Below are 16,762 nucleotides of genomic sequence, written 5' to 3'. Positions count from 1 at the left end.
CACCGTCGCTTTCATGTTTGCTCTGGGGGTTTCAGACTGTGTTTCAGGCAGGGTTTTGTAAAGCACCTTAAGACAGTTTGTATTGTTATTGACGCCATATACATAAGATTGAATCGCTTTAGGGGCATCTTTGCACAGCCTGCCCCTTGGGACACTCCTGGGGTGGTGGACCTCTATTGATCCGGTCTTAGAGCCTGTTCATGTGCTGCCATGATTAGCGCCTCTTTGCTGTCTTTAAGTTCAGTCTTTTCCAGTTGCTGGAAAATAGCCCCACTGTGGGAAGTATTATCTTATCTTTTATCACTACTATTATCAGCGTTACCAAGCAGGGGTTTGTCCTCCCATGATGGTTCCTGCTCTCCTTCTTCCAAATCTGGTATCTGTTATATGAGGTATTTTCTAAGCATTTCATCAGAGCGAGGATCTTCCTGAAGTACTCCTGGCTCTGATGCTCACTATGACTGACATTAGCAAATTACATGAAAGCCACTGATTCAATTTGTGCATTGGCAATGTAAAGCTATGTACATCATGACAATTAACAATCTACATGTCTCTTGTATGAGAAAGAAGGTAGAAGTAAGCAGTGGATTCACAGAGAACTTGCTCTGTTTTTTGGGAGCATAATCAATGATCATGCATCAGCACGCAGAAATCTTGTGATGGGCTTGTTAATAAACGCAAGTGAGTTAAAACACTAGATATGTGATGTTATGGATTTTGTAATTACCTAGGAATAGGGGGAAGCACTATAGAAATATGAGACCATTTAAAAATGTAACTTCACTAAGTGTTATGGCGGCTATTGATGTAGCAAGCAGTGTCATCAATCACCCATTGGTTTGCATTGTAGCAGAACTGAAGTCTAGACACTGGATGCCCTCTGTTCCAGCTGGAGACAGAACCTTTCAAACATGGGAAGTGTGGTGGACCAAGGGATCCGCGACTTGAAACCTATTAGGAGCACTTGCGTACAGCAAGAGAAATCATTTTGCATCATTAATATGCAGCTTTACCCACCTTGTAATACTGTGATCATGAGTCATTGTGTGAAGAGTTATATTGATGTTGATGTGCAGTGCTGCTGACACTAACACTTTGAACCCGGCCTTGTTTACATGGAAATGCTTCGCTAAAAATATATTCCACAATTTCTGCTGTTGTAATCAAAAGGGTTTTCTGTTGTAATTGCGTATCTGTAGGTTTGTATCTGCCACGACACCTCTGACGCGGATGTCTGCGGAGTCCCGGACCTCTCTCGCAACTCCAGGTTCTCCACCATCAGAGATGTCGGCGCCCCTGTCCAGCCTGGCCATCTCTGTCCCATCAGTGGCTTTAAGCCCTTCTGGTGAGGAGGAGCGCCCCTTGCTATTGTCGAACAGGTGTCAGCCACACAAGTCCTCAAATCGAGACGAACAGAAGAGGAACTCCTCCCACTACAATCACGGCCACGTGGCGCACAGCTTACCACCGAGCCCACTGTTTACTACGGAGAACGAAAACTACCAGATCAAAGGTGACACCACAGCTGCCAGCCATATGTTCTCAGCATCACCTGAGAAATTCATTAATACAAACAACAATATCAGTGACTGTGACACCAAAACCGTCGCTGGCCATGTGCTGCATTATATAGAATCCTGTGGTGACATCATGCTAGTGAGCGAAGCCGAGGCGCCTCAGGGGGAACATATACCCTTCCTTACTACAGATAGCACTACAGCCCTTTTGCTGAGGGCTATGGACAGCAGCAGGACTAACCCAGCATCACTAAACGATGACATGCAAGTCAAGTCATCAAGCGCCGCCATCCAACAAGATCCAGTTACTGTGTAAAGTCAAAAGTAATTGCTGAAATTCCTTTATGTTGAAAAAAAAGAAACAAATCACTATTAAACCTTTATTTTCTATAAATTATTTGCTGTGTATAGACTTTTAAAGATAAAAAATAACTTTTATTTTAGTGAAGTAGTGAATAAAGAGTTTTATAAAAAAAAAAAAAAAAATGTACAAATGTGGTCATGTCTTGTAGGTAAAGTGCCATACACTAGTATGTAGCAACGGTTCAGTATATTTCAATGCAGAAAAATCAATGGTGCCTTTCTGTTTAGTATACTTAAAGGACCAGTGTGTAGGATTTATGGGGGAACTATTGGTAGAAATGGAAAATCGGATTCCTGAGAATGTTTTCAGTTCAGTCTATAACCACCTGTAACTAAAAGTCTCTGTGTTTGCGGTGGCTTAGAGCTTCATGCTCTTTATATCTGTCCAGCTCTAGTCAGCTTTCCATGTTGCACCGCCATCTTGCTACAGTAGCCCATAACAAACAAACGCAACGCTGAACAAGTTACAATAATATTCACGATATCGTATGGAAGCCATAGTTGCATACGCTAAATAACAAAATGCAATTTGTAAACGGATATCTGAAAGGAATCTCATCACTTGACTGATTATGAATGCTGAAAACGGAAATAACTACTGGCATCTGATGGCCACTGAAGGCTCTCTCACATGCTTAGAATGGATGGAGTGAACGTCGGACACTCAGCTGGTTGCAGTCTGCAAACATATGGCTAAATGCCACTAAATCCTAGACACTGGTCTTTTAAGGGAACTGTAACAATGCATACTGGGCCATTTATCACCATCTTAATCTTCTGGTTAACAATAACAAAAAAAAGCTTGCTGGCTGCCTTTGACGTCCTGTTGTTGGAAGCACCCACTGACATGAAAAATACAAATGGAGTTCACAGAGCATGCGATGCTATACTTAAATGCTGTGATAGAATAATAAGCAGTTTGTGGTTTCCTCTGCAGCCATTTGACTTGACTGGTCACTTATCTGATGTCCTTATCTGATTATGGGCTGTCTCACTGAGGCTTTTCCAGAAATACAGTACTGAACAATACTGACGCCTGGATTGACATTCATGAACACGCTATTAATCAGCTCATTACCTGCATTTGATGAGAAGCTGTTAGAGATCATAATGTTTTTATTCATCGCTGGACTACACTACAGATGAAATGTCAAACACCGTATTCTGCCGGTTAATGAATATAACAACTGCTGGATAAATGTACAACCACTAAAGTCTGCCTCTTTAGTGCTGCTAATAGTGTCACCTGTGTGTTTAACATAAACCTAAAGATTGTATGGTTTGATTCTGTGTTGGGTTTTGAATTAAATATTTCAAGTTTACCAGTTCTATATTAAAAGGGCTGCTGCGGCGAGGCCTTAACATATAGAGAATGGTCAGCTGAAACAACAGAGGCCTGATATCCTGACCTCAAGTCCCTAGCATGGGTCGACCCTGATGCTGGATCCTGCATTTCCCACAATCCTTGAAAGTATCTTTTTAAAAAGTAACGTTTGATTTGTATCCACATCTTCACTGAGTACAAACTAACTCAGTTGAGGCGTGTCCCCAAAGGAGCAACTATTAGCTTAACCAGCAGTTCCCTAAAATAGCATCTTTAAATCAAAAAATATGTACAAATTGTGAATGAAATGCTGAATACACGGCTAATTTTGTCCTGTGTGAAGACATCCATGTGCTCCTGAGTAATGCATTTTGGGGCTCAAAGAAACTGCTACGTGTATACATGACGGTTAACTGCTTTAATATGAGTCATATATCTGATAGATGTTTATTTTATTTTTTTCCAAATTCAACTTCCAAATAATATATGCTTCCGTTTCAGCTACCACAGCTTGTTTCCAAATGTGCAGTCTGAATGTACGTGTGATTTGAAAGATTTCACAGTGTTTGCTAACATGAACATAGCTTGTGAAAATCTGCCAAAGAGTGTCACTTCTAGACTATAGAATAAACAGATTTATGAAAAGAAAATCAAAATAACAACTAGTGGGCTCTGTAATCAACCATAGTTTCTTAAAATGTATGTATGTAGAATCAGCAGTCAGCCTAGCATATGAATACGTACGATGACATAGATGCGCTGCACCATTAGTGTATTAATGATGGCTATACTTCTGTATTTTACATTTAGGTTAAGATTATTTATTATTTATTTGTATTAATTACTGTTGTATAGGGTATACGTTTATTATGACCTAAGTTGATTTCAAAGTTGTAAGATATATATACAGTCTGTATAGTCATTTCACATGATTATTGGTACTAAGCAGAAATTAACTACTTGCACATTTTGTCACTTGTTTGCTTAGCATAACTCACAATGCATTGCTTTTAGATCTAGGAGTGTCTTCAAATTATGTAAATACACCATGAAAACCTTCAGCTCTGTTGTCTCTCAATGAATATTAAATCAGTTCTGTTGTTTGTGTCTCACTTATCTCAGATATTTCTGGTTACTACTGAAGCACGCAGAGACTTGTTCAGCGCTATAACAATATGTTAATATATATGTATGCACACACCCACACACACACACACACACACACGTTTATATGGCTATCTTCTTGAGGACATTCATTGAAATAATGCATTCCTTGGCCCCGTACCCTATCCGTAACCATCTCAACTAAGTACCTAACCCTCACCCTTAGCCTAATTCTAACCATAACCTAATTGTAACCTGTACACTAAAATTGTGTCTTAATCGGTAAAGAAGTGAGGATCGGCCAAAATGTCCTCACTTCACACACATGTACTCACTCAAGGCCATACAAATGTATTCAGCTGCAGTCCTTTATTAAGACTTCTACTTTAGTGGTACATACTGTACTGTTACAGTTTTTCATACTGGTATGTATTAGCTCAATGTTATGTATTGCTTCTCAAAGGAACAATACATAATGAAAACCCCTTCTGCAAGGACCTGACGTTCTGATGAAATGCAGAGCATTTGTAGGTAAATAAATGCACTGCATTGCACCATGGACCATAGAAGGTGTACTGAATTGGTTGGTTCCATCTACATTCAATATACTGAGTAAAGCTTCGAGTAGCATCCATGACCTTTCCTAATGAAAGGTTTATTCTGTATAGTCTTTGAAAGATGTTCAGTGGGAAAACACACCAACATAGGTGCGGGCCAAGATAATTTTGGCAGTCCTTGAATTTGTCAAGGGCTGCCGCACTTTCCCCTAGGTTTCCTACCAACATTATGGTATGATTGTTCATTGATTTCTGCCATCAGAGAGGAAATTGTCGAGAACAAATTTCACTGCACTTTGTTTAACATCCATCTTGGAGTACGTACACAGTACAGTACCCTTCTGTCAACACGTTGCAGAAGATGAGAATGTTATATAGTTATATATATGTTATATAGTTTAACTCTCAACCCAAGGGTAAGTCAACCTCAACTTTCAATTGGAAGACGTCACAAGACTTTTTTACACCATTTTGGGTAACTTCACATGTATCCAGTGCCACTAGTTTGGGTCCACAATCCCAACTTTGACTCGGAAAAGGTAATCACTTTATATATTTACTAAAGAGAGGTGTGGATGAACCACCAGTTTATAATTGAGACGTAGGTTTAAAAAACTTAAAAAGTCCTTCCTGATCAGACACATGCATTCCAAAAAGCTACCATCACCGTGCACATGTATTCGATCATTTGTGTTCATCTGAGGCCATGTTACTTGTCGTGACACAAAGCTTCTTACCCAAAGAAAAGTGAGGAAGGAAAGGAAGATGAAGAGAGGGACACACGGTTATTAACATGCTATACAGTAGTAGCACAAGAATGCAGGAGTAGTAAGAGAGAAGAAATGAGAGGAAAGGTGCTCAGTTAGTACGTGAGACAAGAGGGTAGAGGACAGGCTGCGGGAAGTCTCCCAGCAACTCTGAAAGTAGAGAGGTTCTGGTAGCTAGTTCCACAGGAGAGAGGCCTAATAGCTGAAGGCTCTACCTCCCATTCTACTTTTGAAACACACACACTGTGATATCGAAGCGATCTGTTGGGATGATATGGTACAATGAGGTCTATGAGATAGGATGGTGCTAGGCCTCTGAGGGCCTTGTACGTCAGGAGGAGGATTTTAAATTCTATTCTGGATTTAACAGGTAACCAATGAAGAGAAGCTAAAACTGGAGTAATATGATCTCTCTTGCTATTTCCCGTCAATGCTCACACTGCAGCCTTTTGAATCAGATGAAGGCCATGTGAGTCAGGCAAGATAAGGCTTAAAACAAATCTAAATGAATTTACCCACGGTGACATACAGTGTGTTCAAAACTATCTACTGGGCAGTGATCAGAAGTTTCCACCTATTTCCACCAAAAAGAAACATGTGAACACTGCTTATCTGAAAATCAATAAACCTGGAATTCTCAATGGCTTGTGTGTTCTATAAATCACAAGTAATCAAAATTGAAGAAAAAGATTGTTCGTCAGAAATGAATGAATGAATGTAACTGATCCAATTCTTAATTTATTTTGAACTCTGTACATGAACACTTACGCAAAGTTACCTTCTGTTGACTTGTCAACAGCTTTTATCACCACATGACTACCATGGTCTAATGAAGAAAGACATGTCTTATTTTTATTTAGATAATCAACTGATCAAATGGATGGATTATTGCAAAAAGAACTAAGTAACAGCAAATGGCTGAGCATCCGATTCTCTTTGTACTTCCACTGGTTCACCACAGGGCTGTGTCCTTTCTCCTTCACTTGTATACAGTACACAGATCACTGTGTTAAGAAAATTGTCAATATTGTAATAATTCCTCACACCAGTAATGTTATCTCTCTTTTCAATTGGTCACATCAACTACATAGACCCAAAGTGTAATTTGCAGACTTCACCCAAGACTGAAAAACTAGATAAAATACTAATAATGTGTGTCACTGTCAAGAAAAACCTCTTCAGTGTCGGCACTGCACATAAAATCATTTTGAGTAGATTGAAGTTGTAAAGTTTTTAACTTTATAATTTATTTTGTGTTCTAAATTCATTGTCTCAGTTTAACAGTTTTATTTTGAAGGTCTCGACCAGAAGCACCAGTTTTGTTGTCTCCACTCCAGCCCAGCCGCTTTCTAAACTTCTTTCTTTGTGCAGAGCCTTCACCTCTGATTCATCCCTTTGACAATGAAGCCTGGTTGGAATCTACTCTTTTTTATGTTAGTTATTGTCGAGGTTGTTCTCTCTTTGGAATATTGTCCGTCTCATTGCCAGTGTGACTGGGACATCCTCAGCGTGTCGTGCTTTGGAGCTGAGGACATGCCTGATTTTCCATCCAGCACACAGGAGCTGTAAGTAACCACGTTCTCTGAACACTGATTCCAGCTAGGGACTACTGTTTGAGGTCTGAAATGTTCGCTGTCTCTGTTTCAGGTGGCTTATTGGGACAAAACTTTTTTCTGTTCCTCAGAATGCCTTTGCCAACTTGGGCAACATTTCTAGCATGTAAGACTGAATTATTCCTTCACATTAATCATTTTCTCTCAAACCTTTATAACTGGCAAGAGCAGTGAATGTCATCAGTTATTAAACCCTTTAAATCTAAACAGCAGTACATGCACTTACACACTGGCAAGTCACTGAAAACTGAATTCATGAAGTTAAAGCAATTTTTATTCATGCTATATGGAAAGCCTATGCAAGTGGCAGATCTCTTAAACTATATATACACTAAATGTCACTTAATACCAAATCTGTTCATACAACTTGTTCTGTTGCAAATCACTACAGTCGTTTGTGTGCTCGTGGGTTCCTCAGATACATCTCTGATGATGACACTTTAAGACGTCTTGAGAGGCATTCTTTCTACAACCTGTCCAGACTCACGCACATGTACGTCAGAAACTTGACTCTGATTCAAATAAGCCTCTGTGTCACTGTTAAGTCTCATATAATGTTGCCTCTGCTGTTTATGTGTGTCCATCAGTCAACTAACTGGGATCAAAACACTGTCATACATTGACCCAGAGGCCTTCAAGGATCTGCCCCATTTAAAATACCTGTAAGTATAATCCCATTTGCCTTTTTAACAAATATCCCAAACCCAAATACTGCATGTCATATTTTATCATTATTACCATATTTATCATGTTGTCAGTACGTTGACAAGTAAGAAATGTATAAGTTCTGTAAATAGTATCTGTCATCTGTGGTGTAATTCTGTTTCTTATCAAGCATTTGACTCAGGTCTCTTTCTATGCAGTGGGATCACAAACACAGGTCTCACCTCCTTTCCGGTCCTACAGTATATTCAGTCCAGCCAAGAGGATTTTATTTTGTATGTAGCATTTAACTATAATTAACTGCAATGTCTTTGGCTTTCTTTTGGATTAACATTTGGCTGATGTAAAATACTGTATTGTATGTTCCTTCCCTCTTTCTAACAGGGAAATAGTGGAGAATGTCTTCATACAAGTCATACCCGCTAACTCTTTCACTGGAATATCTGTGAATGCTCTGACTATGTAAGTTGTCAGTAGTAGTAGTAGTAGTAAGCTGTCAAGGATTTAATTGAAGCAAGTGTCATTGTCATTGTCAGTCTAATTGTCACTGACTCACAGAGATGACATTAATATGGTGGTTTGAGGCATCAGACAGAAAGGCAAGAAGTGGCGTAAAAATCTAAAACAATAATAAAAAAAAAAGAAATTCAGTCAAATGTTTAAATTGTCAAACAAAAAGAAGTAAGAAAGAAATATAATGCAGGCGTTTTACTTAACTTGTGATATAAGCAAAAACAAAAAAACACCTAATAATGATGATGAGGCAAAGAAAAATAATCAATAGTTACCATAATCTGGAGCATGATGAACACCTAAATGACCAGAATACACCCTTACAGACTTGACACGTTGTCAACATGAAATTAATGAAATAATATTAACACACATGACAGTTACTGAAGGAAAATAGCAGTGGTTAAAGTGACATAGATATAGGAGCTACCTGACTAGGACAGTTGATTATCAATGTCACGTGGGTACACAACAAAACTGTGATATTGCTAAGGTATTAGGCCAGTCAAAGTCATATTGTCTCACAAGAATTCTTTCATTTTCTTTGTTTAAGATGAGTGTATTTGATTTTATGTCTAATTGACTCACGCATTCACTTTAGTTCAAAAGGGGGAAATAACTTTGTTTTTGGGACACATTTTATACTACAATACTGTGTGTATTTCACTATAACCTCAAGGAGCATTAAGGTGTTTCTTTTTTTGGAATGAAAACTGAATTATGAATTCATTATTTTTTCCCCATTTTTTATTTATTTATTTATTTTACCAGCATGCTGAACAGCAATGGCGTGAAAGAGATCCAGCACTATGCTTTCAATGGGAGCAGACTGGAGGAAGTGTAGGACATCACTATATCAACTACATATCACTCCTATGTTGTATTTGGTTATTTTTGGTGTCCAAAATGTTCTTGTGAAGTACTGAAGTTTTATGACATGTTGTACATATTAGCATAGCAACATTATACGAAACAAAAACAGCTACATTTTGATCATATTACCTTCCCTCTCATCTATCGCCCATGTAATTCAGGTACCTTCACAGGAATGTGGATTTGGAGCGGATAGATGAATTTGCATTCTATGGCGTTATTCACGGCCCAACCCACCTGTGAGTGACTGAAATGAACAGAATTTGCTAGATAAAGAATTAGACCTGTTCTTGGGAGAATAGAGATTTCTTTCATTAAGGAATGTTCTTGCATGGAATAGGACACAGGAACAGCAAGCTTTGTGTCCCAATGAATTCACCTTTGTCTTTGCAGAGACCTCTCAGAAACCAAAGTACGCTCTCTGCCTTCAATAGGTATGGGGACCATTGAAAAGCTACAAGCTAAAAACACATGGGCTCTCAAAGTACTGCCTCCCATTAGAGCCTTTCTCCACTTACAGAGTGCTGAATTGACCTTTCCAAGCCATTGCTGTGGTCTAAACATGCTGAAAAGATGGAGAGGGTAAGTAAGGGAATTGTAAGTGTTGGGAAAACATTTTCCTACTGTGGTCTTGTATTTGTCCTCTACATACCAAACTCGCAGTATCTTAGGATACTCACAAAAGCTCATCTGCAGTCCTGGCCACACCATCGGTTACAGTTAATTACAGTTAAAGAGTTTTAGGCTCTGGGTTACGTAGTGTCCAGAGACAGTTTTAAGTTTTTTAACTACTGTTGATGTTTGTCTATTGTGATTATTCTTTTTGCTACAATAAGCATTACAGCATATCCAACTTTCTGCTGTGGTGTGATTTTACTACTTCAACATGTCCATGTAACTTACTAGTGTCTGCAGACCTTTCTCTGACAAATCTCATCATCTGTGTTTAAGGCACTCAGAGGCAGTTATCTGCAACCTGACCTGGGCTGCTTCAGGGAAGCTGCAGGAATCCTCTGAAGCTCTCTCTCAGATCTCACAATATCTGCAAGACAGCTTTGGTTTCCTAGCTGCTGGCAGTGCGACTCACAAACCCAACAACAACAACGACAGCATCCTTTGCCCAACGAAGCGGTTTCAGAGTGAGGGACTGTTTTACGTGGAATTATCCACAGAGCCTGTCAGTGAAGATTTTGACTTTGCACTGTGTAATGAACTTCACGCAGGTGATGAACTCTTATGCACACCTCTACCTGATGCCCTGAACCCCTGTGAGGATGTGATGAGCCATGGCTTCCTGAGGATTTTGGTCTGGGCGGTCAGTTTGTTAGCTATTTCAGCCAATCTTCTGGTGCTGTTTATCCTGCTGACCAGCCAACAGAAGATGTCTGTTACCCGTTTCCTTATGGGTCACCTGGCATTTGCAGACTGCTGTATGGGGATGTACTTACTGCTCATTGCATCTGTTGACTTCTACACACGCTCTCATTATTACCATTATGCTATTGCCTGGCAGACAGGAAGTGGCTGCAATCTAGCAGGGACATTATCTGTGTTTGCCAGTGAGTTATCTGTTTACACTTTGACTTTAATTAGCCTCCAGCGCTGGCATGCCATCTTCAATGCGATGAGGCCGGACAGAAAAATTAGGTTACGCCATGCAGCTGTGCTGATGCTTGTCGGCTGGTTGTTGTGTGTGATCTTAGCACTGCTGCCAGTGGTTGGTGTGAGCACTTACCAGAAAGTGAGCATCTGCTTACCGATGGACACCGAGACAACAGCTGCTCGGGCCTACATTGTTACGGTCCTGATGGCTAATGTCATTGCTTTTATGGTGGTGTGCCTTTGTTACCTCCACATCTACTGTATAGTGCACAATCCACAGCACGACTCCAGCAAGTGTGACACCAACATGGCCAAACGTATGGCCGTTCTCGTTTTCACCAACTTCCTGTGTCTGGCTCCCATTTGTTTCTACGGCTTGTCTGCAGCTCTGCACCAACCGCTGATGACTATCACAGACTCCAAGGTGTGACTTCTCCTTGAACTTTAATGCATTTTTTTTTTTCCTTCTGTTAAATAAAGGCTGATTTATGTTTTTCCTTCACAGGTGCTGTTGGTGTTTTTCTATCCTCTCAACGCTTGCGCACACCCATTTTTTTATGCTATTCTCACAAAGGCGTTCCACAGAGACATCCTGATGTTGCTGAGCCGGATGGGGCTGTGCCAGCGGCAAGCACACCTCTATCGAAGCCAGCTCGTCAATATTACTCCCCGCATGTACAGAGAAACAATATCCGTGGGGAAGTCCAGCCACCACATCTCAAAACGTGCAGGAATCACCAGGCTACATAACTGGCTTTTTAAATGCGATTAATACATTTTCTTTAATATATGCCAATTATGAGTTTAATTGTGGTTCAAATTATTCTACAATGTTTACATGCAATATAAGTCACTTATATACTCGTGATACATTACTCTTAAACAGTTCTGTTAGCAGCTTTAAGACTGTCACTGCTAGCCTAATATTTGCTTTTTCTGAAATTAATTTGTGGGACCACAGAAGGTTAATGTGGCCATGCTAACTGCATTTTAAAGACAGTTTCATGACTTAAATTGTTCTGTCTGAGCTCTGTTTTTATTTTTCAGGACACTGTGCTGACTAGTTTTTTTGACATATAACGTCTCATTCTGCTTCAATTTTCAAACCTCTTTCACAGCTCATGATGTTGATATTTTCAAGCTGAACTGTGCTCAGTTTTAAGCTATACTAAGCTATGCTATGCTATGCAAAACTCATATACAGGCTGCCAATAGAAGCTTTTCTTACTATGGAAAGTTAAGGTGAAAAGTTGTGATTTTTTATTTCAAAAATGTAAATTACAAGAAAAATTTGTAACATTTTGTAGATCTCAATATCATGTGAATAAATTCACAGTATTAAAAGGTTGAGTCTGTATGTTCTGATTTGATTAGCTAAAATAGAACACGTGTATGTTTTAATGTCGTCCATTTACATGCTATATTCTTCAGTTAATGTGTCTTTCTTTGTAATTCTTATACGACTCAAGTCAGACTGCCTTCGTACAGCTTTTAGTGCTCTCTTCCACATGTGCCTGTTAGCCCTGTTAAGCATTCATTATTTCATTATTCCTTACGGCATCCCACGGAATAATTGATGGAACTGACTGTGCGCTGCTACACTTCATTCCTGTAATTTGATCCTTTTTTATTAAAAAAAAAGTCTGCATTGCAGCAGAAAGGCCTTCCAGTTATTTGGTGAATTCAGTTACTGACTACTATACTCCCTTTAGATGATTCCAAAAACGGTCTGGAAAGAGGCTAGGTTTAGGACCAACAACACTCTGTTGTATATTTAAATGTACAGCACACTCTGTTGAGTCAACTTTTAAAATGTGTTGGATGAGAAATAAATAAACGTGACTAAGTGACATTCAATTGTAAAAAGTAAACACGCAAATCTAGTAGCATTTATTATACTGCACAGCATTACAAAACTGTAGCTTCTATTTTTATTGTACATTTTTGGTGTTCCTAAGTCAGTCATTATTCTACAGCATATCTCTAGAGCCATAACTGTCTCGCTGAATGGTACTGTAGACCGATTTGTACACATTCAAAACATCTAAAGCTGAAGGGCGGAGCTTGGGGTCTTCCATCTTGCATTCCTTGTGAATCTGAAAAAGATGGAAGTGGACTAAATCCCCTCCGTGTACCCTTCCCATCAGGAACAATGTCACATCTGGGATCTTCCAGATATCTGTCTTCTCATCATACCCAGGCATGAGATTGTCTGAAAATGGTTTTCCGTTGTTTCTGAACGGCCACAACTGCTCTGGGGCCACAAAGTCTCCAGTAAGCTCTCGGTGGCCACATTTTACCAACAGGCCTTTGGACGGGTCCACCTCGGGCAGGGCGTCCAAGTCGTTCACTACCAGGTGAAAGTCATTCGTCAGCAGAAACTGTGAGAGGGTTTTCTCCAGGCTGTTGGAATCACACATAACTCGTCTTCCGGCTGGGCTGTTATGGAGGTAATGGAGGATGGAGACGTAATCTGTAGCAAGCCTCAGCCTTCTCTGCCACGTGTTGTGTTTCTGGTACTGCTTTTGTGCAAGAACTGAATCTAAGTTAAGCAGTGAGCCAAGTGGATGGTGCTCTGTAACAAGGACGTGGTCTTCAAGGCAAAACCCCACCAACTGCACAACTCGGGAGCCCTGTAGGGCCTTTAACATGGACAATCCATGGAGAAAATCCTCAAGGTAATCCAGGGAGGTCATCTTGGAAAGAGCCACCTTCTGACCTTTCCATTCTGCAAAATAGACCTGAGGAAAGAAAAGTGAATGTTGAAATGGGCAAGACTAGATTTAGTCACACTCCAATGGCAAGATGTCTCAAGCAGCAACAATTTTCTACTCTTGTATTCTGTACAAGCTTGACATTAATTGCTCATTCCGACTTGATGAATGTCACTTGTACTTTAGTAGTAACACATTCATAAGACTGGCACAAAGGATAGACCTATTCCTGGTAGACAATTTAAATGGAAACATCAGACATCAGTGATAACATTAACAAGGCCTGGATTGTTTTAAGGAAGCCCTTTCCTGGCTCTTGGTATTGTGAAAGCTCACTGACTGACATTGCCTAATGGGGCAATTAATGGAACTCAGCCATCATTAAGATTATGAATTAGACTTTTGTTATGACAGTGGAGAGAGACAGGAATCAAACCTGCACCATTGCAATAGCCTCAGTTCATTCGGCGCCCACTCAACCAGCTGAGTAACATAGTGTTATTTTTTTTGTCGTAAAATAGTGAAACATTACTTTAAGATATGAGTAGCAAACCCTAAGTGAATCGGTTTTACCTAACCCTAGTCACAACTAGAATATCATTTGTAGACTATTATTAAAAAAATTGATTACCCTGGTAAATTTTGTCTCATCCAAAGACAATAAACGAAGTCCACCTACCTTCTTTACCACTCCCTGGCCAATCAGCTTCAGCTTGCGTACTTCAGAATTTATCTGTGAACACTGGAGCCACGGGGTGCAGTTCTTCATGGGTACCATTTTAAAGTGTTGAGGCGCACAGCCCATCTGAGGGGACACCAGCTGCCCATCAGTCTGATACACAGAGTCCAGGTACAGGTAAATCAATGCATTGCTGAGGAGCAAAGCAGCAAGGCACACTACCACTACTGGAACACTGTGGGAGATAGAACTGCTGCTGCGCTGAGCCATGGTGCTCTGTATCTACAACGAAAAACAAAAGAGGACATATATTAGCTACAGCCCACAGCAATAACAAGTAACTTTACGTGAGGCAGCAGTATTTCGCTGGAGTTACAGAGCCTCAACTTGTTGTTGCAGTTTCTAGAGGTAAACCATTTGTGATAACACAGTCAGCTTGGAGAACCACAAACATATGAAATATTGTCTAGATCATTTGTATCATGCATTACAAATGGCCAGGTGAGCAGGTTTTGTTGCAATTACTTCAATAATTTGATACGGTCTCCTTTGTAAAGCTGCTTGAGTGAATTTGGAAACATCTGTTCCAGCAGAGAAGTGGCAGCGATGACAACATTCTCTTGGTTTTTCTCCTAAACATTCGAGCAAAATGCATCAAAGTATAATAACAATAAATTAAGATATTCTGAGTAGAAATGCATCATAGACAAAAAGACAAATGTACTGCAATAAGTAGTGAAGCTGGGTGAGATTTTAGCACAGTTAAAGGTCCAGTGTGTACGATTAGTTCCATCTAGTGATGATGATGCAGATTACAGTCCTTCACCACTCATTTTCCAAGTGTGTAGAACAAGCCACAGTGACATCCAGTCAAACACAAAAACATTAAAGGCCCTCTTTAGATTCAGTGTTTGGTTTGTCCATTTTGGGCTATTATAGAAACATGGCAGCGCAACATGCTCTGCTGGAAAGGACCCCTATGTACAAGAGGTCATTCTAAGTAAACAAAGCAGTTCATAGATACAAGGAATTATACACAAACTAAGACAGAGTTGTGAATATTTTATTAATTTTATTTAATTGCTCTGCCTAAATTGCACACACTGGAGTTTAAAATGATATCTCTATGGTGACAAACATGGACGGTCTGACCAGTCACTAAATCCAAGTTCATCTATGCCTATACATATGATTTGGATGAAAATTAGGTCACTTATTTTGACAATGTTTTGCAATTCAATTATTCAATTTAATTTAATTTATATTGCATCAATAACAATTCAAACTGTCTCAAGATGCTCTACAGAAAGTAGAACATGAACCCACCAGAGTAAGAACTAAGAGGAAGGTGGACAGAAAAACGTTTAACAAGAAGAAACCTTGACAAGTTTAACAAGCTGATTTAGTTCATCTGTTTCCATCTGTGGCGGAGGTCCACAGTTTGTTTCTCGACATGTGCTTGACCTTCTGAAAGACTGGTTAATCCAAAGTGCTGTGGCTGTGAGAGTTAGTAGACAGGCTGTTTGTTTTTCAAACACCACTACCATACAATTTGACGCTCACCAAATTCCACTGCATCAAATATCACAAAAGGTACACATTTAGAGTGTTTAAATTAATAGGCTGGGTGGCATTCTTTGAGTGTGCATACACTAGAACCACGTTTCAGTAATGGTTCATTAAGAAGCTTCCAAACGCTGGGAACTCAAGAAACTCATGACAAACGTTATGTTAGGTTATTAGTTGAAAGGACAGGCGCAGCAAGCTTGAGACCAGCCAATATAAAGCCACAGCACAGGGGAATGGCGGAAGTATTTTATTAATTCGTAACATTTGCTGACATACCTGTCGTAACTGGGCTCACATGGTGTTACATGGCCGACGCTTTCTGACCATAGAAACCTTCTCGGTCCAACAGCACACCATTTCTATTAAGTCTTAAGGTTTGTTTCCACCAGCAACCAGAAACCGGATCTAAGAGAAACTTCTTCCGGTCAGATTTCCAGAATAAAAGTTCTCAAAAAAATAAAAAAATATGTGTGTCATAGACTGTATGCGTACGTGCGTGTCTGATTGCTTGCGTGCGCCCACGTTTCCAAACTGCAGACTCCCCCGTCACCAAAGATGTTGCATTACAAGCTGAGCTAATGGCATAAAATGGTCGGCTAAACTCCTTGTCTCTTGAGTTATCCGGTGCTATATGAAGTGCTGTGAAAGCGGGATGTCTGATTTATTTAAGTACCATAACAGACAGCTAACAGACACATTTTACGTTGCAAAAAATAAGTCACCAAAGGCGTTTGCGAATTTTATTGGCATCAACTTTAAATGTTTAACACAGTTTGGTCAGTGTCTGGCGTTGGGACATAAAGAATGTTAATTGGGCAATAACTGAAGCACATATTCACTGTAGTTTTACAGCCTTAAGAGGAAGAGACGAATGTGTTTCAAGGTTTAATGGGAGTGTGTT

At 39.8% G+C, this 16,762-nt stretch overlaps 3 protein-coding genes across 4 annotated transcripts in view; 2 read left to right on the top strand and 1 right to left on the bottom strand.

Annotated features, from left to right (window-relative positions):
* nrg1 (neuregulin 1) overlaps positions 1–5,406 on the top strand; it is a 35,466-nt gene extending 30,060 nt beyond the window's left edge. For both annotated transcript variants that reach the window (XM_084572130.1, XM_084572129.1), the window contains exon 8: positions 1,203–5,406. In XM_084572130.1, coding sequence (XP_084428256.1) covers positions 1,203–1,836 — 634 coding nt within the window. In that variant the 3' untranslated portion in view covers positions 1,837–5,406. The remainder of the gene's footprint in view (positions 1–1,202) is intronic.
* Positions 5,407–6,161: 755 nt separating this feature from the next.
* Positions 6,162–11,671, top strand: LOC311507865 (thyrotropin receptor-like; the record flags this gene model as incomplete). Its single annotated transcript, XM_084572405.1, has 11 exons — positions 6,162–7,200; positions 7,283–7,354; positions 7,667–7,741; positions 7,836–7,910; positions 8,112–8,186; positions 8,296–8,373; positions 9,196–9,264; positions 9,459–9,536; positions 9,691–9,879; positions 10,249–11,323; positions 11,405–11,671. Exons 1-11 carry the CDS (start codon positions 7,037–7,039, stop codon positions 11,669–11,671), a joined length of 2,217 nt encoding a protein of 738 aa, XP_084428531.1. The 5' UTR covers positions 6,162–7,036.
* A 713-nt stretch (positions 11,672–12,384) lies between these two features.
* pomk (protein O-mannose kinase) lies at positions 12,385–16,336 on the bottom strand. The gene is made up of 3 exons (XM_084572882.1): positions 16,138–16,336; positions 14,293–14,574; positions 12,385–13,640 (listed from the first exon to the last, which is right to left on the bottom strand). The coding sequence occupies exons 2-3, from the start codon at positions 14,560–14,562 to the stop codon at positions 12,870–12,872; spliced, it is 1,041 nt and encodes a 346-aa protein (XP_084429008.1). The 5' UTR covers positions 14,563–14,574; positions 16,138–16,336; the 3' UTR covers positions 12,385–12,869.
* Between the last annotated feature and the right edge of the window lie 426 nt (positions 16,337–16,762).

This window comes from Chelon labrosus (genome assembly GCF_963514085.1).
Source record: "Chelon labrosus genome assembly, chromosome: 22".
NCBI classification, from domain to species: domain Eukaryota; kingdom Metazoa; phylum Chordata; class Actinopteri; order Mugiliformes; family Mugilidae; genus Chelon; species Chelon labrosus.
Note: the sequence above shows the minus strand (reverse complement) of the source record. Positions and strands in the feature narration are given on the sequence as shown.